This window comes from Microcebus murinus, chromosome 18, assembly GCF_040939455.1.
Source record: "Microcebus murinus isolate Inina chromosome 18, M.murinus_Inina_mat1.0, whole genome shotgun sequence".
Classification (NCBI taxonomy): Eukaryota; Metazoa; Chordata; class Mammalia; order Primates; family Cheirogaleidae; genus Microcebus; species Microcebus murinus.
The window spans coordinates 39,224,308-39,251,101 of record NC_134121.1 but is presented as its reverse complement, the minus strand read 5'-3'; the positions used below and the strand labels follow the sequence as shown (position 1 = coordinate 39,251,101).

General features: G+C 40.6%; 1 protein-coding gene across 2 annotated transcripts in view; it reads right to left on the bottom strand.

Annotated features, from left to right (window-relative positions):
- Window positions 1–26,794, bottom strand: part of ZNF652 (zinc finger protein 652) — a 63,559-nt gene that overhangs the window by 14,650 nt on the left and 22,115 nt on the right. For both annotated transcript variants that reach the window (XM_075994488.1, XM_012789703.2), the window contains exons 2-5: window positions 8,566–9,742; window positions 5,985–6,132; window positions 5,100–5,215; window positions 4,488–4,632 (exon numbers count right to left, since the gene is read on the bottom strand). In XM_075994488.1, coding sequence (XP_075850603.1) covers window positions 4,488–4,632; window positions 5,100–5,215; window positions 5,985–6,132; window positions 8,566–9,471 — 1,315 coding nt within the window. In that variant the 5' untranslated portion in view covers window positions 9,472–9,742. The remainder of the gene's footprint in view (window positions 1–4,487; window positions 4,633–5,099; window positions 5,216–5,984; window positions 6,133–8,565; window positions 9,743–26,794) is intronic.

Genomic DNA, 26,794 nt, shown 5'->3' with positions numbered 1-26,794 from the left:
GGGAGGCTGAGGCAGGAGGATTGCTTGAGCCCAGGAGTTTGAGGTTGCTGTGAGCTAGGCTGACGCCATGGCACTCTAGCCCAGGCAACAGAGAGAGACTACTCTGTCTCAAAAAAAAAGAAGAAAAAAAAAAAAGATCATTCAATTACCTTCCTTTACTCTAGCTTCTAGTGTAGATTTTTCTTTAGGCAAAGAATACGCTGACCAAAGGACATTAAGAGTTCTGAACTACTTGCCACTCAGCCTTTTCACTGTAAATTAATAAATTAGCAATTTTGTTTATATATCATTTGGACTCTTTAGCACATGTCAGTCCCTCTGATCCTGATCTACTTGAATCCACTGACAAATCCTGGATGCTGTGAACTAGATCTTACAATGGTGCTTTTTATACTCATGATGTCCTGCATATCCCTCTATTTTATTACTTGCTACATTAAATTTATATCAGAATCATTAAGTATGTGGTTCTGGAATCAGACGGCCTTCGGCAAGTTATTTAATCTCTCAGCGTCAGATTCCTCATCTGAAAAACAAATAACCTACCTAATAGGTTACTGTGATACAAAACACGAGTAAAGTGCTTAGAACAGTATTTGACACAGAATAGATGCTTATGGCATTTTAGCTGCTATTATTATCATCATCATCATCACTATCATTACCATTCATTTGTCAGACTATAAGCTCTTTGAGAGCAGAAACCAGATTTTAATTTATCCTTATGTCCCCAGGTACCTGATAATGGTATAGGGAGAATCAGCAAGTATTCTACTCTGAAGTCACCTCATGTTCATACCAACCTAGGAAATCCGCCTGATGGCCAGTCAGCTTCCCTGAAAGATCTGCCTCACTTATCTTTCTTTCTTCTTGGAGATAGGATCTGACTTTGTCCCCCAGGCTACAGTGCCGTGGCATCATCACAGCTCACTGAAACCTCAAACTCCTGGGCTCAAGGATCCTCCTGCCTCAACCTCCCAAGTAGCTGGGACTATAGGCATGACTCACAGCACCTAGCCTACCTCACTTCTCTTTAACTGCAAAAAAACAGACCATTCAATGTGAGTTCCTATAATGACCTTAATCCCCACCAAAACATACTGCTGTCTCTAAATGTGATTTCATCCAGCCTCATAAGACCTATCCTTTTCCTTCTTTAAAGCTAATCCTTCTCCTGTACCCTTTCAAGTACTATTGTCATTCTTATTTAATACCAAGAAACTAAAGGACTACAGAGGTCACACTCTTCTGCTAGTGAGAGGAAATCCAGGTATTCCTAACTCCATCATCCAGCTACTTTCCTCATTTGAGTATTACGAACAATATTAAAAGGCAGATGGCAAATCAGGGAAAAGTGTTTCAATAGTGGTGTCAAATAGGTCCAGTATACTTAACATACAAAGAGCTATTATAAACAATAAGAAAAGTAATTTATCTTAGCACAATTCACAATTGCAAAGATGTGGAATCAACCTAAATGCCCATCAATTCATGAGTGGTATATACATACCATGGAGTACTATTCAGCCACAAAAAGTAATGAAATAATGTCATTTGCAGCCACTTGGATGGAACTGGAAACCATTATCCTAAGTGAAGTATTTCAGTAATGGAAGACCAAAAATCATATGTTCTCACTAAAAAATGTGAGCTAATAGATAGGTACACATAGGCACAAAGCAATATAAAAGACATGAGAAACCAAGAAGTTGGGAGGGCAAGAGAGTGAGTGTGATATAAAAACTTACCTATTGGGTACAATGAACACTATTCTGGTGATGGGCACACTAAAAGCCCTCACTTAAGAATTATACCAGATATGCATGTAACAATAACATTTGTAACCCCTTAATCAATATTTTGAAATTTAAAAAAAGTCAAGGCCGGGCGAGGTGGCTCACGCCTGTAATCCTAGCACTCTGGGAGGACCAGGCGGGCAGACTGCTCTAGGTCCGGAGTTCGAAACTAGCCTGAGCAAGAGCGAGACCCCGTCTCTATTATAAATAGAAAGAAATTAATTGGCCAACTAATATATATAGAAAAAATTAGCAGGGCATGGTGGCATATGCCTGTAGTCCCAGCTACTTGGGAGGCTGAGGCAGAAGGATTGCTTGAGCCTGGGAGTTTGAGGTTGCTGTGAGCTAGGCTGATGCCACGGCACTCACTCTAGCCTGTGCAACAAAGCGAGACTCTGTCTCAAGAAAAAAAAAAAAGTCAAATGCTATAATGGAAAGATGAACACAGAAAAGGCACAAGAAGCAATTCAGAAAAGAAAATATACTGATTGATACCCACAAGCATATGAAAAAATGTTCCAGGCCGGGCGTGGTGGCTCACGCCTGTAAATCCTAGCACTCTGGGTGGCCGAGGAGGGTGGATCGCTCAAGGTCAGGAGTTTGAAACCAGCCTGAGCAAGTGTGAGACCCTGTCTCTACTAAAAATAGAAAGAAATTAATTGGCTAGCTAAAAATATATAGAAAAAATTAGCCAGGCAAGGTGGCGCATGCCTGTAGTCCCAGCTACTCGGGAGGCTGAGGCAGGAGGATTGCTTGAGCCTAGGAGTTTGAGGTTGCTGTGAGCTAGGCTGACGCCACGGCACTCACTCTAGTCTGGACAACAGAGAGAGACTCTGTCTCAAAAAAAAAAAAAAAAAGAAAGAAAAAATGGGCTGGGCACAGTGGCTCACGCCTATAATCCTAACACTCTGGGAGGCAAGGCGGGTGGATTGCTCGAGGTCAGGAGTTCGAAACTAGCCTGAGCAACAGTAAGACCCCGTCTCTACTATACATAGAAAGAAATTAATTGGTCAACTAATATATGTAGAAAAAATTAGCCGGGCATGGTGGCATATGCCTGTAGTCCCAGCTACTCGGGAGGCTGAGGCAGCAGGATTGCCTGAGCCCAGGAGTTTGAGGTTGCTGTGAGCTAGGCTGACTCCACGGCACTCACTCTAGCCTGGACAACAAAGCGAGACTCTGTCTCAAAAAAAAAAAGAAAAAATATTCCATCTTACTTAGGAATTATATAAATGCAAATTAATATAATAAGATACCATTTCTCATCTATCGGCAACAAAGATTTTATTTAGTATTAGATAGGATTGGGGATGGGCATGGTGGCTCACGCCTGTAATCCTAGCACTTGGGGAGGCCAAGGTGGGAGGATTGCTTAAGGCCAGCGGTTTGAGACCAGCCTGGGCAACATAGGAAAACCCTGTCTCTACAAAAAATAAAAAAATTAGCTGGTGCAGTAGTGTGTACCTGTAGTTCTAGCTACTAGGGAGGGTGAGGCAGGAGGACTGTTTGAACCCAAAAGTTTGAGGTTACAGTGAGCTATGACACTACTGTACTCTAACCCAGGGAACATAGTAAGATACTGTTTCAAAAAAAAGATGGAGTGTTGGGCAAATGGGTATTTTTATGCATAGCTGGTGAGAATATATGTGGAGGGCTATTTTGCAATACATATCACCAAGACTGGTATCCATTGGCTACATCTTCAAAGTTAGCATGATCTTCTGAGGTCTAATTTAACTATTTTAACTAATTTAACTATTCTCATGACTCTTCATCTAGCCTAATCCTTAAAATCTGAGGGTGCTCTGTTCTGAATGAGAAAGAAGCCCACCAGGCAGGCATTTTTCTTTGGACTTCAATAGAGAAAAGGGAACTAAAGAGATCCAGCCATGGGCAGAATTTCCTCACCACTAGTTAAGCAAAAAGAACAGCAGGCTAAGCAAGCTAATCTCATGGTTCTTTCTAGTTCTGCTACTCTGCAGACTAACAGAACCTGGAATCCTAGGATTAGATTTTATTTAGAAACCTAAAAAATGTTTCATACTGTTCAATTTATGCAAAGATGGCTAATTCCAGAACATCAAGTTCAAACTGTGATACAATGATGGTGTTTACAAGGGAAGCTATTATTTTAGCCAGTCCCCTGGAGGCTGGATAATCAAATGCTCATAAGATTCAAATCCATGCTAGGGAGCACATACCCCTAAAATCACAAAGTGGTTAAAATATTATTTAATCTCATTTAATGGATGTGTTCCTGAAAAGTAGTGAATTTTGGTAAATTAAATCCAATCAAACTTTAAGAATGTTGAAAGGGTATTAAATAAGCAGTCAGTGCCCTCCATTTTTTTAGGGTCTAGAACCCCTTCCTTAGAAAAATAACATTCGCAAAACATGCACAAAACAAGTTTCATATAATTTCAGGAGTTCTGAACCCCAATTAAAGAACTCATGGTCTTAAAAGAACTCCCAGTTAAAAGGCACTCACAAATAATCCTTTTATAAATAATCAGAGTTATGAGAGCCTAATCTTTCAGTATTATAATCTGTATTTTTATATATCAGGTTTATTTAAGGAGGGATTTTCACACAAAATGCAAATTTGTGGTGTAGCTTTTTGAAAAACAGACCCACAGATGATCATGAACAAGTGCTCGAGACATATCTGTACCTTTCCCAAGAAATTCTTACCAGTGTGTGTTTTCATGTGCTCGTCGAAGTACTGCTTCATGTTGAAGTCCTTGCCGCACCACTGGCACATGAACTGCTTGTGCCCAATGTGGATGCTCATGTGGGAGCGCAGCTGGTACTTGTACTGAAACCTTTCATCACAGTTCTGCATTGGACACAGTGGAGATGTTTGAATGCCAAGCACAGCAGCTTTACCTGAGCCCAGCCTAACACAGTCTCTGACATTAGGTTTCTTTTTTATCCTCAAAATAGAACCTGCTTGTGTCAGCTATTTGGCTTTGCTATAATTCTGCAGCTGACTTACTAATAGAAAGGAAATTTCCTCACATCATTATCACTGAAATATACTTAACTTTTCTGAGTCACCGAGCGAAGAAAAATAAGTCATTATGTATTATTCTCAAGTTAACCCAAACTGAGAGTTAACAGTGCATTAAAAATGGCATTTTTCTACCTAGCAGCGAGAGAACACACAAAGCTCAGAGCACGAGTCTGAAGGTTCTGTAGCAGGCAGCCTTGTGGCTTGTGCTCCAGCACACACCTCTCTGGCTGCTACACCATCTACACAAACGCTGACCCTATGCCTGGGCCTGTGGGTAGCACATTCCTTACCTCACATCTGAAGGGCTTCTCTCCAGAATGCTGCAAGGAGTGCACCTTGAGTGACATACTGCGTTTGAATGATTTTCCACAGGTTTCACATGTAAATGGCATGTCTTTCGTGTGTGCTGCAACACAGAATGCACTTATACTCAAAACAAATCCACCAAAAAGTTCAAACTGGAAAAGACAGATATCCCACTGTAAGGCAATTATGCCACCTTAATTTTCTACACTCTGATTTGTGAGGCTTTAATAGTAATGTTCTCTCACAGTATTAGAAGTTCAGGAAAAATTTTTTAAAAAGGGGAAAAAAAGAATAATTTAAAGCAATAAAACTTTATAAAAAAGAAAAGAAATAGTAATGTTCTGAAGAGAAAAATAAGAGTGTTGAAAAGAAATCTGGGGCTGGGCACCATGGCTCACACCTATAATCCTAGCACTCTGGGAGGCCAAGGAGGGAAGATCGCTTGAGATCAGGAGTTTGAGACCAGTCTGAGCAAGAGCAAGACCCCAGCTCTACTAAAAATAGAAAAATTAGTTGGGCATGGTGGCTCATGCCTGTAGTCCCAGCTACTTGGGAGGCTGAGGCAGGATGATCACTTGAGCTCAGGAGTTTGAGGTTGCTGTGAGCTATGACGATGCTGCTGCATTCTTACCTGGGGAAGCAGAGCAAGACCCTGTCTCAAAAAAAAAAAAAAGAAAAAAAATATAGGTGTAGAAGACCGTATCATCCAATCTGGTGATGCTTACTGAGGACATGCTACATTTAGTTTCAACACGTCAGAACTGATTAAAGTAAGAAAATTCTTCATATCTTGCCCAATCCAGGGCACAAAGCACACTAAAGGACAAGAGAAAAATACAGGTGTGAGAGAAAAGCAGAAAAAAACTTACCAACCATGTGTTTCCGCACATGAGCCATGGTATAGAATTTCTTCTCACAAATTTCACAGGAAAACTTCTTTTCTGCATATCCATGGACAATCTTGATATGTTCATGAAGAGACCAGAGTTTCTTGAACGATTTGTTACAGGAAACACACTGAGCAGGATAAATAGAGAGAATCTTTATTTACAGGGGCTTGCAGAAAGCCATACCAGACTATAGGCAGATGAAATGGATGTGCTTTAGGTACATGGCACAAGGCCGGACTCCAGGGAAATGCTATTCTTCCACGGAGTGCAGATTCCAACACCAATATCTGTGTGTTCTATTTTCCAAGGTGCGTCTTTTAGACATGCTTTGGGAGTATGAGAACAATGGCAAAAGCTAAGATAAAACATGGAAAGTTCCACTAACATCAAAGAATTGACTGCTATTATTAAGTTAGTATTATACCTATGAAAAGAACTTTCAAGTTTCTTAAATATAAGGATTAGCAAGGACAGCTGTCTCCTACACATGGGTCACGATGTAGTTAATAGGTTTTTACCAGAGAACACAACTAACTTAAACTAGCATAAATGAAAACAAGATAAAACAGAATATATATTAATGGCTATAGATCTACAGGAGTATAAAAATGTTTTTATACCTTACAAAATATACTTAGAGTCTTCATTAACACAAATAATTGGGATTTTATTATATTTTCCCAGATGTAATTTATTCTATTAAACATTTCCCTCTGGAAGAATTTAACATAATCTCTAAACTATTAGTATCCCTCTCCCTTTTCCCCTATAGTCCAGATTTAGAGCATCTATAGAAAACACATGCCACACTGCCTGGGCCCTTGTATTATGAATTATTAATAGCCTGGAGTATCAAAGTACATCAAAATAAAATATTTCTGGTTAAAGCAAAACAATACCAAAAAGTTGGTGGTAATTATCAGACTCTGGGATACTTAGAGAACAAGTTAGTATTGACTATAAATAAAGATCTCTGAATATCATTGCCACTTCAGTAAACAAGAACTCTTGACACAAATTAAAAGATAAGCCTCTGACTAGATATTGCTCTAGAAAAGGACACACTAGTCCTATAAGCCATTTTGTAGGGCAGGGTTGAAATTTTTACTTGCTACCAGGTCACCAGGATTATTAGGATCTATGCATAAGAATAAAGCACAGGAATATGAAGAGAGTTCATTTTCATTTAGCAGAATCCACAAAACTTAAATACAACCATAAAAGTATTAGGATGATGAATACCAAGGAAAGTCACAAAAAAGGATTTATCAAATGTTTTCTGTAACTTAATAAAGCAAATTTAAGTAAAAAACCCAATATATAAAGATCAAGAACAACTTTTGAATAATGAATCATTACAGAGTCCAGTTCGACCTCTAGGGTGCAGCACTGCATCACACTCCTTTAGGCCTGACGTGTTGCAACCAATTCGTAACCATGCCAGGGCGTTAGCAGTTACTGGAAGATATGGGCGCCATGACTCAGTCTTCTTTTATTTACCCAGCGTGTCGGAGATCAAGTCACAATTGATGAATCAAAAGCAGTGAATTTTTAGCAATGCAATTTCTATTTTTCAAAACTTTCTTTAAAGTAAAGCAATGATCTCAGTTGTTGATTAAAAGAACAGAAGAAAAGTGAAACTTATGACTACCAATATTAGCAGCACTCCAACAAACAAACCAAAACAATTTATCTTTTTTTAAAATGTTTAACTTAAACATGGTACAGGATACTTCTATTTTACATATTTTATGGAGACATTAATAGACTTTTTAATGAATATTCACTAATATGCATTCACATGTGCAAACCAATATAGCTTCAATCTGCTCAGCATAATATAATTAACATACCTTTTAACCTATTGCAATATAGTCCTTTCAAGACATCAACCTGGTTTGAATACCATACTTTGTTACTTTAACAATACTGTATAGTAGCATTATGTACCCCTACTGCCAGGTGGGTAACATTTTTAGCCAGCTCAGCCTCTGTTTAAAGTTTGCATATTCCCATGGACTCACTCAGCCTCTTGACAAATTTAGTGTTGTCATCTCTCCACTGGTAAAAGCAAACTCACTCCTGGAGATCTTCCATTTCCACCGGTCTGAGTCATTATGGTTTTTGTCCCCATCAGCTGCACTAGAATCTGGCATCCTTTTAAGGCTAGAAAGGGACCTTTCTCTACTCCTGACCTTCACTCAGTATCTCCCGCCTTGACAGAGAAGATGCCAGAATGAATTATATTACATGTTCTACAACAGTGAATCTCAGTGCAAAGTTGGTGTGGACTTTACCTCCTGGTCAATCATCTATAACAGATCCCCCTTCCAGTGTACCTGGGTTCCCACTAGTCCAGCGTCAGTTAAATGTAATGCCTTTGAAATAAAATGTTAAGCCTCGGTTTTGAAAAGACCAAAGCAGGAGCTTTTCAAATGATAAATTGGTGAAATCTGTCCCTTCAGCCTCTATTGTATTTATTCTCTTGGGCAGATACAAGATGAATCTGAACAGCCAGGTTCTATCCTGAAAAGTTTGCCCTCTCGGTGATGAAACCTACCTGAATGTTTTTTTCACAGTCTGTTTGCTGGTGAAGGGACAGCTCACTTTCCAGGACAAACTTCTTGCCACACTTATCACAAATCTGCATGCGCCTGTGAGTAACGTTCATGTGCTTCTCCAGGTACCAGCGAGTGTTAAATACCCTGGGGCACTTCTCACAGGTCAGAGTCTCTTTTTCTTCACACTTAGCTTTCTGGACTGGTGCTTTGGGCTCCTTTGTGGCCCGCTTCTTACGCTTAGGTGGCTCTACACTCTTCCTACGACCTCTTGTAGTTCTAGGAGTAGGGGAAGTGGTAGCTGCGGCAACAGAGGCAGCTCTCCTCGTTCTCCTTTGTGTAACGCTGACTTTCTCCACTATCTTCTCCTTTTTCTTCTGCTTTTCATTCTCTCCATAGTCATTGCTGTCATCTGTGGCCTCTTCCTCACTCTCTTCCTCTTCCTCCTCACTGCTTGTCTTAAGAACAGGAGTCTCTTTGGACTGTGAAGAGACACCCTTTTCCCCTTTAGATACATTTAATGTTTGATTATTAAGGTTTACCTCTACTATGATCTGCTCCCTTTTGTAAGAGACTTCTTCCTCTTCTTCCTCCTCTTCCGTGTCATCAGAATTCTCCTGGTCTTCTTTAACAGCATGCACATCAGACACTGCTCTCGTCTCCCTGAAATATGGCTCTTCCTCTGTTTCATGGAGATGCGGTTTGCTCATCTTGGTGTCCACTAACACAGAATAAGGACTTCCTGATTCCCTTTTGTACACTTTGGTGGACAGGTCAAGTTCTTGGTTGGCACCATGATAAAACGTAGATGGCACTTGGCCACGGCGGCTATCTTCTTGTGCCATCCCTGCTACATGCACAGCACAGTTTTCAACCAGCTCTTGACAAGAACTGGCTGTGTGGCTCATTGGTAAGTGGCCCAATTTATTAAGCAGTTCAGACTATAGAGAAATAGCTTTAAAACAAAGTAATTATTAAAATAAGACTCAAATCTTTTTCCATCCACAAGGAATCACTCAAATAAAATTTTTTAAAAAATGTTATTCCTGGAACCTGTGTGCAATTCTTCCAGTGTTGCAGCACCAAAGTATAAGTCAAAAAGGTTTGGTATTATGGCAAGAGCAGAGCACTAGTGATTTTTCTTCTGAGGAGAACTGCAAGGGACTTGGAGCATCTTATCTACAAAGAAAAGCAAAGAGAAAAAAAAATCAGATACCACCATTTCCTTTCTATAGCATGCATTTAAATCACAACAAACATAGCTTAAAATTATTAAGCTGTTTATATAAACAATGCTTTTTACTGCTTAAATGGTTCAGCATGGGCATTTTATTGGATTATAGGAATTCACAAGCATTCTGCTAAAATATAAATTCTATAACAGCAAGAGCCACATCTGTCCAGTTTACCAAGACATCCTTAGAGCTTAGCACAGTGCCAAGCACAGAGTATATATCTAATGAGTAAATAAATATTTATTACTGCATAGCATTCATTTTCCTAGATGCTATGTAACATACTGATATGGCAAAATATACGGTCTTTGTCCACAAGGCCTTTTCAGTCTAGTTATACAGTATGTGTTATGTATGAAACATACAAGAGCTTTATACTACTGGCTGCTTTGCTTTCAACATCAAACACTATATCTACCATAGTGAGTGCTCAAAGAACAAAGGTGGTAGTGGGATAGGTACAGTGAACCATGAAAATAAAACAGCTAATTGAAATAACTATAGAAGAGAAAGAAAATGTCCCTGGCTTTAAATAATGTATAATCTAGGTATAGATATAATTATTTGCAGGTTTATTAGAGTAATTTGAAAGTTGCTAAGTATCTTTAAAGTTGTTCTATGCATAGCTTTACTAGAGTCACTCAATAACTGGGTCACGTTTCATGTGTCAGTTACACAGAAGTCTAAATTCTAAGAAACAGTAACCATTAGGTTGTTAAGGTTCCAAGAAAAATAAAACCATCCATTAAAAAAAAAGATTAAAAGGCACATAGTTTGATCTGTGACATACCTTACATTGCTGTTTAGCCAACCACCTAACCCTCTGAATCATATTACTTACTGTAGGCACATACCCCATCTAGCTGACAAAAGGAAGGAAACTAGTATTTATTAAAGGCCTGGTATGTTCATAGGCACCATAAAAGTTTTTATTATTATTTCAATACCCACCACAAAACTTTGGGGCTGGTTTTTAAACTCATTTTTCAAATCAGAGTAATCATTAAAAAAAAAAAAAAAAAAAAGGCATCCATAGTTTTTATAAGTCAAATATACTGGCCCTACTCCAACCCCCATTCTCTCCAGAGGCAATAATGCTATTTTATCTGTCCCCTCCAACCCCCATATTTATTCTTGGTATTTCTACACAATATGATTTTATTTCTATTTCTTGACTTTTTTTCCAGCTTCAGATATTATCTCATTTCCCACAGTTTTTTTACTTTATTGTTCCCAACTCTCCCCTCATCCTCTCAATATAGTTGTATCACTTTTTAAAATTCAATATTTACTGCACATATAACAATATAACTACACATAGTCCACCATTGTTAGTGGATAGTGGATAGTCCACCACTATCATCCCTTTGCTATTATCTTCTCTTCCATTTTCTCTCCCATTTTCTTTGTCCTATGGATTTACTCTTTATTATTTTTTTCTCTTTTTTTATTTTTAAATTTTTTGTAGAGACAGGGTCTCACTATGTTGCCCAGGCTGATCTTGAACTCCTGGCCTCAAGTGATCCTCTTGCTTCAGTCTCCCAAAGTGCTGAGATTACAGGTGTGGGTCTGTAGGGCCTGTCCTTACTCATTTTGAAAATAAATTATTTTACTTTCACTTCAGTGGAAATTCAGAAAGGAGTGGTAATAAATGCCACTGTGTTTTACTTGACATCTGAGTGGATATATTTATACTTTGTTGTATTCATAAATGAGGCAGTTATGGCTCAGAGAGGCTAAATAATTTGCCTAAGATCACATATCCAATGCCTGAGGCAGTGTTTGACTCTAGGCCTGCCTGACTCCAAAGCCTGTGGTCTTTTTATTTCTACAATGACAAACGATGCCCTGAAATAATTTAAACTCAACCATTCTTGTAACCATGTATCTTTTTGCATCAAATAGTTTCATACCTTGTATTTTAAGTAGGGAAATCCTAGTAGCTTAATACTACATGTACCAGAACTTCTGAACCATGGAAATAATATAAACTACTATAAGTATCACTTAGATAAATGTACTCATATTGTCTCAAATTAAGCAAGGGAGGAGTGACAGTGAAATTCAATTAACTAGCAAAAACTAGGAGTTAAACAAAAATCAGAAAAACAAATACAAAAATGAAAGGAAATCCTCAGTGGTATTCATTAATTCATTTTCCAAATATTTCTGGCTCTCGGCTTTCTGGACACATGATAGGACTACAATTTCCAACCTTCACCTCCTCTGTAGTTGGGTAGGGCCCTGCAACTACTTCTGGCCAACAACAAGGGGGAATGCCAGGGTATTTCCTAACCAATATGAGACTCTTCAGAGTTCTTTTCCCTCTGGCAAGTGACTAGCAATCTTTAAAGTGAAGGCTGCTATTAGCCTAGGTCCCCAAATGACTGAGATGACCTATAGGATACACACAGTGTGTTTTAAAAGCCACCAAGATCTTGCATTGCTTATTACTGTAACATAACTGGCTTATCCTGAGACAGGTGGAAAACCTAGAAGTGAGGTGTTGCCTTATCAAGAAACCTGAAATATACAGCAGAGGCTTAGGAACAAGGTGGAAGGAGGCAAGGAAAGTTACTGAAAGCTAAAAGATGAGCAATTTATATTACGCAGTGGTGAAATTATCAGTGAAAACCTATCACCTAGTTATCTTGGAAGGTAGATAATGTACCACAAAAGCTAGTAGGTCTAGTGAAAAAACGGACTATTACAAGAGTGTGTTTATTACTGTTAGTTTTATTTAACAATTTATTACATGAAAAGAATAGAAAAGAAATGATCAGGCCAGGTATGGTGGCTCACACCTGTAATCCTAGCACTCTGGGAGGCTGAGGCAGGTGGATTGCTCAAGGTCAGGAGTTTGAAATCAGCCTGAGCAAGAGTGAGACCCCCGTCTCTACTATAAATAGAAAGAAATTAATTGGCCAACTAATATATATAGAAAAAATTAGCCGGGCATGGTGGCACATGCCTGTAGTCCCAGCTACTCAGGAGGCTGAGGCAGCAGGATTGCTTGAGCCCAGGAGTTTGAGGTTGCTGTGAGCTAAGTTGAGACCAAGGCACTCACTCTAGAGTGGGAAAAAAGTGAAACTCTGTCTCAAAAAAAAAAAAAAACAGTTTACAATCAAGAATAAAAGACGTCTAGCAAATTAGGGATTTGTAGGGTTGAGAAGAGGCAAGTGCTTAATGTAAAACTAAAGTCTTTGAGCAACAAAGGATGAGTAGAATTCAGTCTTGAGGCAAAGATGAAATAAAAGATTTGGACTTCATAATCATTGATAACACCTCCTGATTAAGGTGGTGGTCAATAAAATAGCTTTTCTAGGCCAGGTTTGGTGGCTCATGCCTGTAATCTTAATACTCTGAGAGGCCAAGGAGTTTAAGATCAGCCTGAGCAAGAGTGAAGCCCTGTCGGTACAAAAAACCAGAAAAATTAGCTGGGCACAGTGGCGCATATCTGTTGTCCCAGCTACTTGGGAGGCAGAGGCAGGAGGATCACTTGAGCCCAGGAGTTTGAGGTTGCTGTGAGCTATGATGACACTACTGCACTCCAGCCTAGGCAATAGTGTGAGACCCTGTCTCAAAAAAAGAAAAAAAAAAAAAAGCTTTTCTAAAAAGAGACTCAAGATGAGTTTTGCTACAAAGTATATTACTCTAATGTGAATTAGTTCAAATGCTATTAGTAAACAGGGAAATGATGTCAGTATAACTCAGAGGTAATGTTGGTTTATACAAGATTTCCCCAGTGAGTTAATGTTTGAAGTGATCAGGAGCAAGCTTTCTCACAATTAAAAAGAAAGCCTTATACAAAGACCTTAAGAAAAAGCTAAACACCCCACTTCTGCACCTTCCTTAAAAGCAAGTACCGGATTGTTCAAGAACCAGAACTCTTTCTACTTTATGCCTGGTGAAGGTAAGAGTACAGGCACACTTTGGATATGTTGTGGGTTCAGTTCTGCAATAAAGCAAGTCACATGAATTTTTTGATTTCTTCATGCATATAAAAGTTAAAGTTTACACTATCCTGTAGTCTATTAAGTGTGTAACAGTATTATGTCTGAAAAACAATGTACATACCTTAATTAAAAATACTTTATTGCCAAAAAATGCTAATGATCATCTAAGCCTTCAGCAAGTAGTAATCTTTTTGCTGGTGGAGGGTCTTGCCTCGATGTTGATGGCTGCACACTGATCAGAGTGGTGGTTGCTGCAGGTGGGCTGGCCGTGGCAATTTCTTAAAATAAGACAGCAATGAAATTTGCCACATGAATATTCTTCCTTTCATGAAAAATTCCTCTATAGCATGGAATGCTGTTTCATGCCATCTTATGCACAGAACTTCTTTCAAAATGGAAGTCAATCCTCAAACTCTGTCACTGCTTTATCAACTAAGTTGATGTAATATTCTAAATCCTGTGTTGTCATTTCAACAATGTTCACAGCATCTTCATCAAGAGCAGATTCCATGTCAAGAGACCACTTTATCTGCTCATCCATAAGAAGCAGCTCCTCATCCGTTCAAGTTTTATCATGAGATCATAGCAATTTAGTCCCATCTTCGGGCTCCACTTCTAATTCTCTTGCTGTATCTCCATATCTACAATTCCTTCCTCCACTGAAGTCCTGAGCCCCTCAAAAAAAGTCATCCATGAGGACTGGAATCAACTTCTTCCAAACTCTTGTCAATGTTGATATTTTGACCTCCTCCCATGAATCATGAATATTTTTAATGGCATCTAGAATGGTGAATCCTTTCCAGAAGGTTTTCAATTTACTTTGCCCAGATCCAGAAAAGAAATCATTATTTATGCCAGCTATATAGCCTTTAAAAATGTATTTCTTAAATAATCTTTAGATCAATAGCATGATGTAAAAAATAAAAATAAATAATAAGATTTGAAAATAAAAATTACTCGATTCATGAGCTGCAGAATGGATATTGTGTTATCAGGCATGAAAACAATATTAATTTCCTTGTACATCTCCATCAGAGCTCTTGGGTGATCAACTGCATTGTCAACTAGTAGTAATATTTTGAAAGGAATCTTTTTTTCTGAGAAGCAAGTTTCAACAGTAAATTTAAAATATTCAGTAAACCATGCTATAAATAGATGTACTGTCACCCAGGCTTGGTTGTTCCATTTATATAGTACAGATAGAGTAGATTTAGCATAATTCTTAAGAGTCCAATGATTGGATTTTTGGAATAGTAATGAACATTGGCTCCAATTTAAAAGCACCAGCTGCATTAACCCCTAACAAGAGAGTCAGCCTGTCCTTTGAAGCTTTGAAGCCAGACATTCACTTCTCCACTCCAGCTATGAAAGTCCTAGTTGGCATCTTCTTCCAATATGAGGCTTTTTCATCTAGACTGGAAATGTGTTGTTTAGTGGAGCCACCTTCACATGGAGCTCAGCTAGATCTTCTGGATAACTTACTGCAGCTTCTCCATCAGCACCTGCTGTTTCGCCTTGCACTTTTATGTTAGGGAGACGGCTTCTTTCCTTGAACCTCATGAACCAACCTCTGTTAGCTTCAAACTTCTCTTCTGCAGCTTCCTCACCTCTTTCAGCCTTCACAGAATTGATGAGAGTTAGGACCTTGCTCTGGATTAGGTTTTGGCTTAAGGGAATGTTGTGGCTGGTTTGATCTTCTATCCAGACCACTGAAACTTTCTCCATATCAGCAATAAGGTTATTTCACTATCTTATCATTTGTGTGTTCACTGGAGTAGCACTTTTAATTTCCTTCAAAAACTTTTCCTTTGCATTGACAACATGGCTGTTTGGTGCAAGAGGCCTAGTTTTTGGGCTATCTCAGCTTTTGATAGGCCTTTCTCACTAATTATTTCTAGCTTTTGATTTAAAGTGAGAGACATGCAACTCTTCCTTGCACTTGAACACTTAGAGGCCATTGTAGGGTTATTAACATTCCCTGTGCCTCAGGGAATAGGGAGGCCCAAGAAGAGGCAGAAGGAGAGAGAGGAAGGGAAAGGCTGGTCAGTGGAGCAGCCAGAACACACAAAACATTTATCGATTAAATGCACCACGTTATATAAGCATGATTCATGGTGCGCCACAACAATTACAATAGTAACCATGATCACAGATCCCCATAACAGATATAATAACGAAAAAGTTTTAAATACTGTGAGAAATATCAAAATATGACAGAGACATGATATGAGCATACACTGTTGAAGAAACAATGCTAATAGATTTGCCTGTGTTTCCCTACCAGTGTTTTAAATAGAGTTTTTGATTGCTGAAGCCTACATCATACATTTCCTGTTTTAATTTTCTCTTTTTTTAAGAGATAGGGCCTCTCTCTGTTGCCCAGGTTGGAGTGCAGTGGCACAATCATAGCCTTGAACTCCTGGGCTCAAATGACGCTCTCACCTCAGTATCCCGAGTAGCTAGGACTACAGGCACAGCCACCACACTCAGCTAATTTATAAAGATTTTTGTAGAGACGGAGTTTCACTATGTTGCCTAGGCTAGTCTCAAACTCCTGGCTTCAAAGGATCCTCCTACCTTAGCCTTCCGAGTTGTTGGGATTATAGGTGTGAGTCACTGCACCTGGCCAAATTTTTTATTTTGATGAAACTAGGCTCTATTGGAAGATAATGTCCTCAAGGCCCAATCTCAAAGGAAGAAACATCTATCCAAGAAGTTAAGTCTGAAAAGGTTCAAGTGACTGATACTGTGCGAATATGCCAGTAGAGATTTAATATGCTACTGTTTTAATTATAGTTATTTTTGTTTTTATCAGTGCACTGTACAGTGTTCCACAGATTTTAAACATTAAGTGTTGGTCTGTGGGCAGAGGGCTCACGTGGGGGGTATCAGGCCCTGTGCAGAGGGTTCACGTGGCAGGTGTCTGGCTATGTGTAGAGGGCTCACGCAGGGCTCACGTGGCGGGTATCGGGCCGTGTGCAGAGGGCTCATGTGGAGGGTATCAGGCCATATGCAGACGGCTCACGTGGAAAGTGTCCGGTGTGTGCAAAGGGCTCACGTGGGGGGTATCGGGCCGTGTGCAGAGGGTTCACATGGGGGGTCGTGGGCCGTGTGCAGAGGGCTCACGTGGAAAGTATCAGGCCATGTGCAGAGGGCTCACGTGGAAGGTGTCGGGCCGTGTGCAGAAGGTTCACGTGGCTGGTATCGAGCTGTGCGCAGAGGGCTCACGTGGGGGGTGGGTCGGGCCGTGCACAGAGGGCTCACGTGAGGGGTGTCAGGCCGTGTGCAGAGGGCTCACGTGAGGGGTGTCAGGCCGTGTGCAGAGGGCTCACGTGAGGGGTGTCAGGCCGTGTGCAGACGGCTCACGTGGGGCGTGTTGGGCCGTGCGCAGAGGGCTCACGTGAGGGGTGTCAGGCCGTGTGCAGAGGGCTCACGTGGAGGGTATTAGGCCATATGCAGACAGCTCACGTGGAGGGTGTCAGGCCGTGTGCAGAGGGCTCACGTGCAGGGTATCAGGCCATATGCAGATGGCTCACGTGGAGGGTGTCAGGCCGTGTGCAGAGGGCTCACGTGGAGGGGTATGGGGCCGTGTCGGGCCATGTGCAGAGGGCTCACGTGCGGGGTGTCGGGCCGTGTGCAGAGGGCTCACGTGCAGGGTATCAGGCCATATGCAGATGGCTCACGTGGAGGGTGTGGGGCCGTGTGCAGAGGGCTCACGTGGGGCGTGTCAGGCCCTGTGCAGAGGGCTCACGTGGGGCGTGTCGGGCCGTGTGCAGAGGGCTCACGTGCAGGGTATCAGGACATATGCAGAGGGCTCACGTGGAGGGTGTGGGGCCGTGTGCAGAGGGCTCACGTGCAGGGTATCAGGACATATGCAGACGGCTCACGTGAAGGGTGTCAGGCCGTGTGCAGAGGGCTCACGTGGAGGGTGTGGGGCCGTGTGCAGAGGGCTCACGTGCAGGGTATCAGGACATATGCAGACGGCTCACGTGGAGGGTGTCAGGCCGTGTGCAGAGGGCTCACGTGGAGGGTGTGGGGCCATGTGCAGAGGGATCATGTGGAGGGTGTGGGGCCGTGTGCAGAGGGCTCACGTGGGGCGTGTCGGGCTGTGTGCAAAGGGCTCACGTGGGCGTGTCAGGCCATGTGCAGAAAGCTCACATGGGGGATGTCAGGACATGCACAGAGGGCTCACGTGGTGGGTGTTGGGCCGTGTGCAGAGGGCTCAACTGGGGGGGGCGTCGCCCCAAAAAATAAATAAAAAATAAAAATAAAAAAAAGAAGATATATAAACCACCAGCCACAGCAGCTCACGCCTGTAATCTTACTGTGTTTCCCTCAAAATAAGGGTCTTATATTTATTTTTCCTCAAGAAGACACCCTAGGGCTTATTTTCAAGGGATGTGTTATTTTTTTTAAGTACGGTACAAATGATCTCTCTGGGTTCAGTAGGAGACTGCTTGCCGAAGCTTTTCCCCTAGCCCCTGGTGTTTGGGGGGCGGGGTGAGAGAGGCCCACAGTGCTGAGTAAAATGGCAGCCACAGCTTTCCTTCTTCCCCCTGGGGACACACAGTACCTAAAGCAAAGTGACCCGTCATTCCTCACTTCACTGAGACTTTCCCCTCAAAGCTTCAGCTTGCAGCACGCACAGAATGGCCGGGACCTGACAGGGGGAGCCGACTTTGTTGGTGGGGCTGCCTGCACCTTTCTGGTCACCTCTGGGATAGCAGCTGTCAGGAAGGGGCAGATGAGAAGGGCTGCTCATCCTTTTTACAGCTCTGGGACAAAATGCATGGGTTGTGCAGATCCACTGCGTAGCCACGCCCATCACTAGGTCTTATTTTTGGGGTAGGGCTTATATTGCACAAATGCTTAGAAATCCTGCTAGGGCTTATTTTATGGGTAGGTCTTATTTTCGGGGAAACACAGTAGCACTCTGGGAGGCCGAGGCGGGAGGATTGTTTGAGTTCAGGAATTTGAGACCAGCCTGAACAAGAGCAAGACCCCATCTCTACTAAAAAAACAGAAATTAGCTGAACAACTAAAAGTATATATATAAAAAATTAGACGGGCACAGTGGCACGTGCCTGTAGTCCCAGCTACTTGTGAGGCTGAGGCAGGAGGATCACTTGAGCCCAGGAGTCTAAGGTTGCAGTGAGCTATGATGCTACCACACTCTAGCCAGGGAAACACTGGGACAATATCTCAAAAGAAGAAGAAGAAGAAGAATGTGTTCTTTATGAGATGATGATTTAATTTCCTACCTAGTAACAGAGTTTAAAACTCATGTCCACAATAAAAGCTTAAATTTCTTTCTGCAGTTCGTGTTTCACAGTAACCACTTTTGGCAGACTAAAGACTCAAAATTTAAATTTTAATTCACCTTCTTGCAACAAAATGGCTAAGCTTTCAAATAAGTGAAACCTAAATAAATTTATGAACTTTGAACTTGGCGTATAAAGTAAAAGTTACAGAAACAAAACTCACAGTGAAAAAGGTTCTATCACCACAGGATTAGTAGCATACTGATAAATGTCCCTCATTTCCAAAGGTTCTCACAATATTAACCTGGAAATACACTAGAAAAGCTACCAACAACAACTTGTAAAAGTCATCTTTAGAACAAATAAAAACTTCAAATGACATACCACTGAGCCATATTTTGGATAAGCATTATAAAGTGTTCGCAGATGCCTCTATTTTAGATAGTTGAAAAACAGAACTACTTTTAATGCAATTTCATCTAATAAAAATTTAACATGTCAAACAATTATTTTTTAAGTAGTCTATCTAATAATCCATTCTCCGTAAGAAATGGAATTGAGAAATGCCTCAATTTTAGACTCAGCTTTTGTAAAAATAAAATTTCACTGTAGTTTTTTACACATGCATTTAAATGAGGCTGCCATTGTGTTTCCCCAATAATATGCAATTGCAGCTAGTGGAAGAGGACAAAGGAGAGTTACTTCTCTTAGGTACTACCTAATTACCTTCAAGCATCAACAGTTTCCACATTTCCATAAAAGACAATAAAAACCAAAGTGCATTACTCATCACACAGTCAGCTTAAGCAATCTTAACTTTCACCAGTAACACCCCCAGGGCCAAAGAAGAAATCAAATACTAAATAAGCTATACTACAGGACCTACATGATCACAATGTATATTCAGAACATTTTTTCATTGTTCAATTCCACTCACAGATATTATCTACAGATAAGGGAATATAATTTAAACAAAGAAGATATTTTTTAAAAGTAGAGTAAGAAGTTTTGTGTGTATTACTGAGATCATTTCCATTTAAAACTTAACAAATACCTGGCTCAAATAAAATTCAGTACCCTTTAGAACAACTAGAAGGCCAGGCATGGTGGCCTTTGGGATCACTTAAGGCCAAAAGTTCCAGACCAACCTGAGCAACATATTAAGACCATGTCTCGGCCGGGCGTGGTGGCTCATGCCTGTAATCCTAGCACTCTGGGAGGCTGAGGCGGGCAGATTGCCCCAGGTCGTGAGTTCGAAACTAGCCTGAGCAAGACCCCATCACTACTATAAATAGAAAAAAATTAATTGGCCAATATACGTAGAAAAAATTAGCCAGGCATGGTGGCGCATGCCTGTAGTCCCAGCTATAGGGAGGCTGAGGCAGCAGGATTGCTTGAGCTGAGGAGTTTGAGGTTGCTGTGAGCTAGGCTGACGCCACGGCACTCACTCTACCCTGGGAAACAAAGCGAGACTTGGTCTCAAAAAAAAAAACCAAACCACATCTCTACAAAAAATTAAAAATTAGCCAGGCATGGTGGCACACACTCATAGTCCCAGTTACTCAGAGGCCAAGGCAGGAGGATTGCTTGAGACCAGGAGTTTGAGGTTGCACTGAGCAATGATCACACCTGGCCTCGGGAACAGTGAAACCCTGTCTTAAAAAGAGAGAGAGAGAGAGGGAGAGAGAAAGAAAAGATAAAGAGACAACTGACAGAATGGGAAAAATATTTGCAAATCACAAATCTAATAAGGATCTAGTGTCCAGAATATATAAAGAACTCTTACAATGCAACATTAAAAAGACAAATAACCCAATATAAAAACGGGGCAAGAGTCTGAAGACATTTATCCAAAGAAGATACACAAATGGCCAATAGTACCAGAAAAGATGCTCAACATCGGCCGTGCGCTGTGGCTCATGCTGGGAGGCTGAGGCGGGCGGATTGCTCGAGGTCAGGAGTTCAAAACCAGCTTGAGCAAGAGCGAGACCCCAGCTCTACTATAAATAGAAAGAAATTAATTGGCCAACTAATATATATAGAAAAAATTAGCTGGGCATGGTGGCGCATGCCTGTAGTCCCAGCTACTCAGGAGACTGAGGCAGGAGGATCGCTTGAGCCCAGGAGTTTAAGGTTGCTGTGAGCTAGGCTGACACCATGGCACTTACTCTAGCCTGGGCAACAAAGCTCGACTCTGTCTCAAAAAAATAAAAAAAAAAAGTAAGTCATTGAAAGAGATGTTTTAAAGCAAAGAGAATATAAGGGAGTTGAGTTAGTGAGCCAAAATATTCAAGCATGCAGGAAGGAAAGAAATCCTGGCTGTGTGGAACATTGAAAGGGAAAGACAAAGATATGGAGAGTTTAGGACACCATCACAAAATCCACATGTTAGGTGAAAACAAAGCATTACAGTTACTACTTAGCCTTCCTGACTTAGAAATTATGGCCTTCAGGCCAGGCATGGTGGCTCACGCCTGTAATCCTAGCACTCTGGGAGGCCCAGGCAGGAGGATCACTTGAGGTCAGGAGTTTGAGACCAGCCTGAGCAAGAGCTAGACTCTGTCTCTCCTAAAATAAAAATAAAAATAAAAAATTAGTCAAGTAAAAATAGAAACAAAAAATTAGGCCGGGCACGGTGGCTCATACCTGTAATCCTAGCACTCTAGGAGGCCCAGGCGGACGGATTGCTCGAGGTCAGGAGTTCAAAACCAGCCTGAGCAAGAGCAAGACCCCGGCTCTACTATAAATAGAAAGAAATTAATTGGCCAACTAATATATATAGAAAAAATTAGCCAGGCATGGTGGCGCATGCCTATAGTCCCAGCTACTCAGGAGGCTGAGGCAGCAGGATTGCCTGAGCCCAGGAGTTTGAGGTTGCTGTGAGCGAGGCTGACGCCACGGCACTCACTCTAGCCTGGGCAACAAAGCGAGACTCTGTCTCAAAAAAAAAAAAAGATGCTCAACATCCATAATCATTAGGGAAATGCAAATCAAAAACACAATGAGCTACCACTTCACATCTACTAGAATGGCTATAATAAAAATTGGAAACTAAGTGTTGGTGAGGATGTGGAGAAATTAGAAGCCTATATAAATATAAAATGGTACACTCTGGAAAACAGTTTGGCAGTTTCTCAAAAAGTTAAACAGAGTTCCCAGTGTTTTTACTTCTAGGCATATACTCAAGAGAACTAAAAATATATGTTCATATAAAAACTTGTAAACAAATGTTCACAGAAGCATTATTTATAATAGCCAAAGAGTGAAAACAATCCAAATATATACCAACTGATGAATGGATAAAAGGTATATCCATACAATGGAACATTATCAGTCATAAAAAGGAATTAAGTACTGATACGGTGGAACAACATGGGTGAACCCTGAAAACATCGTGCTGAGAGAAAGCCAGACAGAAAAAGGCTGCATAATTGTATGATTCCATTTATATAAAATGGCCAGAATGAGCAAATCCATACAAAAAGTAAGTCACATCACTGATTAACAGGAACTGGGGGTAGGGAAGAGTGGGAAGTAACTCCAGGTTTCTTTTGGGGGCAATGATAATGTTCTGGAATTAAATATTGGTGACAGTTGCACAACCTTGTGAATATACTAAAACCATTCACTTGTATACTTTAAAATAGCAAATTTGGCCAGGCGTGGTGGCTCACGCCTGTAATCCTAGCACTCTGGGAGGCTGAGGCGGGAGGACTGCTTGAGGTCAGGAGTTCAAAACCAGCCTGAGCAAGAGTGAGACCCTGTCTCTACTATAAACAGAAATAAATTAATTGACCAACTAATATATATAGAAAAAATTAGCCGGGCATGGTGGCGCGTGCCTGTAGTCCCAGCTACTCGGGAGGCTGAGGCAGCAGGATCGCTTGAGCCCAGGAGTTTGAGGTTGCTGTGAGCTAGGCTGACGCCACGGCACTCACTCTAGCCTGGGCATCAAAGCGAGACTCTGTCTCAAAAAAATAAATAAATAAACAAAATAGCAAATTTTATGGTATATAAATTATATTTCATACTTCTCAGCTCTCCCTTGTTTAAAAAAAATTATATTTCAATAAAAGATAAATAAATAAAATGAGATAGGCTATTGGGACACTAATAGTTCAAAGGTAATCTGAAGTAGTAAGATTATATAGAAATAAATTCTTATATAAAAATTACATTGGGCCGGGCGCTGTGGCTCACGCCTGTAATCCTAGCTCTTGGGAGGCCGAGGCGGGCGGATTGCTCAAGGTCAGGAGTTCAAAACCAGCCTGAGCAAGAGCGAGACCCCGTCTCTACTATAAATAGAAAGAAATTAATTGGCCAACTGATATATATATAAAAAAATTAGCCGGGCATGGTGGCGCATGCCTGTAGTCCCAGCTACCCGGGAGGCTGAGGCAGAAGGATCACTTGAGCCCAGGAGTTTGAGGTTGCTGTGAGCTAGGCTGACGCCTGGGCACTCACTCTAGCCTGGGCAACAAAGCGAGACTCTGTCTCAAAAAAAAAAAAAAAAAAAAAAAAATTACATTGATTCACTGAATAACTCATGAACTACAAACTGAGCCCTAACAGCAGTGATGGAATGAGACTGAGTGGAAAACATCACCCACAGTGCTGAGAATGAGAAAGTTAGGATAGGCTCCTGTTTGGGGCTCCTCCTTACTTCTGGGCAGGTTACTTTACTTTTCTAGCCCTCAGTTTTTTCAACTATGAACTTAAAAGATACACTTTCACAACTGACATTTAATGCTCTACAGATTTGTGCTCATTATTTGTGTCTATTCTCTTACCTTATTCCTTTGGTCATGTACAGGTAATTCCCAAGCTTTCAACATTAAGGGCTTTCACATGCTCCCCTCCCCTTACCCTACCTTGCCATGTTCTCTCTTGTTATTTAAAAAAATTGTGCCTAAGAATTTGCATATATGTCATAACTTCTTGTTTTTTACTAATCAAATACATAAAACAGCTAATCATAATATTTTGGTTATACTGTAAAGTATTACCATAATTTCCACTTGATCCTTTGAACACAAAAATTAGCTTATGACTGTTAGTTTGGAGATACTTGAGTTGAGGAAATAGTCTTCAGTCTTTTTTTTTTTTTTTTTTTGAGACAGGGTCTTGCTCTGCTATTCAGGCTGGAGTGCAGTGGCACCATTGTGATATAGCTCACTGTAATCTCAACTTCCTGGACTTAAGTGATCCTCCCAAGTAGCTAGGACTACAGGCACACACCACCACACCTGGCTAATTTTTAAGAACTTTTTGTAGAGATGGGGTCTCACTAGATTGACGAGGCTGGCCTACTCCTGGCCTCAAGTGATCCTCCAGCCTTGGCCTCCCAAACTGCTGGGATTAAGGAGTGAGCCAACACTCCCAGTCATTCAGTCTTGAAATAAATACGAAGATTATTGTTATTGGGCCCACAATATTAACCATGGAATAGATAAGTTTTTCCAAAAACAACACTGGGCCCACCATACTTTCTTATGGTAGACAGAGACCCTATGGTCATACATAGTTAATACATGACCATATTTAACACCATTCCTTGGATGATTCTATTTAATCCTCTGCCTTAAGAAAGCATTTAAGGCAATATATCAAAAACAATGTATAAGAAATCCAGGAAGCCTCAGATGTCTGCCATATCTATTGCTACCTTTACTTTTTTAAATAGTAATTAAAAAAAAAAAAGGTAAGTCATAGGTTGAGTGAAATAAAATCTGATAACAATGCCACACTATGTTAAAATAAAGGCAAAAGTGCCTAACTACTCCATAGGTGGCTTAAAGCAAAACTTTACTCAATGGAGGTGTTCTACTTTGGATGTTGGCACACTGATCCAAGGAACCTTTCCTCACTTTTGGGAAGTATGACCTGAAGACAGAGAAGAGGTTCATTGCTGGGGTTTGGGTTGTTACCTTAAGTACACTGAGCTGTTTAATGAACCTTCACAAAACATCTAGTATATCATAGTCTTAGAAGTGATGGGACTCTGTGTTACTAAAACTGCTTGCTACTGCAACAAGGGGTCTGTATGTGAATGTCCATGTCTCCTTTTTTTCCCTGACCACAGAAATCACTTTTTAATTCTTTTCTAATTAGAAAGGTGAAATTTATAGGTTAAATAGGCTTATACACTAAGTGTTTTCTGTCTAATTCCTATACTCTATTAATTCATTCACAAGCTTTGACTACTACCTGCATGAAAAGTACAAAGAGTCTAATATACAGAGAAGATATTTACTTATTTATTCCTTCAAATAATTATTGTATTGACCCTAACCTTCACAAGCTAAAAATTTGGTTGGGGAGCAAGACCCACACACAAAAATAAGTCACGACTTCCAAATAAAACAAATGTTTTTGTTTTTTTCCTAAAGGTGCCACATAATTATTTAAAGCTATAGACTAGACAGGCTATGGAAAGCCCTTTGAAGAGCATAAGACCTGAGCTGGATCCTGAAGAATGGGAGGAATCTGAATAGGCAGAGAGGAAATTAAAAGACATTCCAGGTTAGGGAGAGGGCCACATGAGTAAAGCTGCCATGTTCATCATAAATAAGCACAGAATATTTAGGAGGTGATGAAGATACAGGCCTACTTAAAGAAATCTTACCAGGGATTAGAAGGTGACAAAGTTATAAAAGTAGCAGAGGGAAAGAAAATACAGAGAGTTCTGATTAGAGGGCTAAGAAATGTGGGCACCACTGAAGGTAGCTGAGAGAGCTAAAAAGGGAAAATCAACATAATTTGCTCATTAGATGTGAAGGCTAAAGAAAGAAAAGGATCAAAGATGATTTAGACAATTAGAATTTCTATTCCAGCCAGGCACAATGCCTCACATCTGTAATCTCAGCACTTTGGGAGGCCAAGGTGGGAGGATTACTTGAGACCAGGAGTTTGAGACCAGCCTGGGCAACACAGTGAGATCCCATCTCTGCAAAAAATAAAAATAAATTAGCTGGGTATGGCAGTACATGCCTATAGTCCTAGCTATTCAGGAGACTGAGGCAGGAGGATCCCTTGAGCCAAGGAGTTTTGAAGTTACAGGGAGCTATGATCACACCACTGTAGCCCTGGCAACAGAGTAAGAATCTAGCTAAAAAAAAAAAAAAGCATTTTTATTGGGAAAACATTGGTGGGAGAGTTGAGAAGGCATTTTTAAAATTATTTTTCAGACAATAACCCTCAAATTCAGAGTATCTAATTCTATTTTTTCTCCAGTGACTTGATACATTTTTGCTAAATACTGTGAAAATTCCATTATAATGACAACCACTACCAAGAAATTAAATCCAAACTTCAACACTGGACCGCTCATTTTGCCTTTCTAACATCATTTCCCTCCATCCCTCCACAAACCCTATGTACCAGCCTTAGGGATCTACTCAATGTTCCCTGGGCATGCCATATAATTTCTCTATGTCAGTCAGGAGCATATTCTGCCCCTTTAGTCCCTATTTTCCTAACAGTTGGATTTCACTAATCTTTCAATATTTACTTCAGATGCCACTTATCCTGGAAGGTCTTTTCAAAATTCCCCAGACCCTATCACTTCTCCCTTGTGTATTGCCACTCTATTGCTCCTGTCTCTAACATATTTATCATTCTATTTTGTATGAAAATTGTTTATATGTGCACATTCCTCTTGCCAGTGATTGATAATAGAGGTAGGCCCATGACCAAGTTCTGAACAATGAGATTTAAGTGGAAGTCTGGTAGGAGGCTTTTGAGAAAGGTTTCTGAACTCTTAAAAAGCATAAGGAAGAG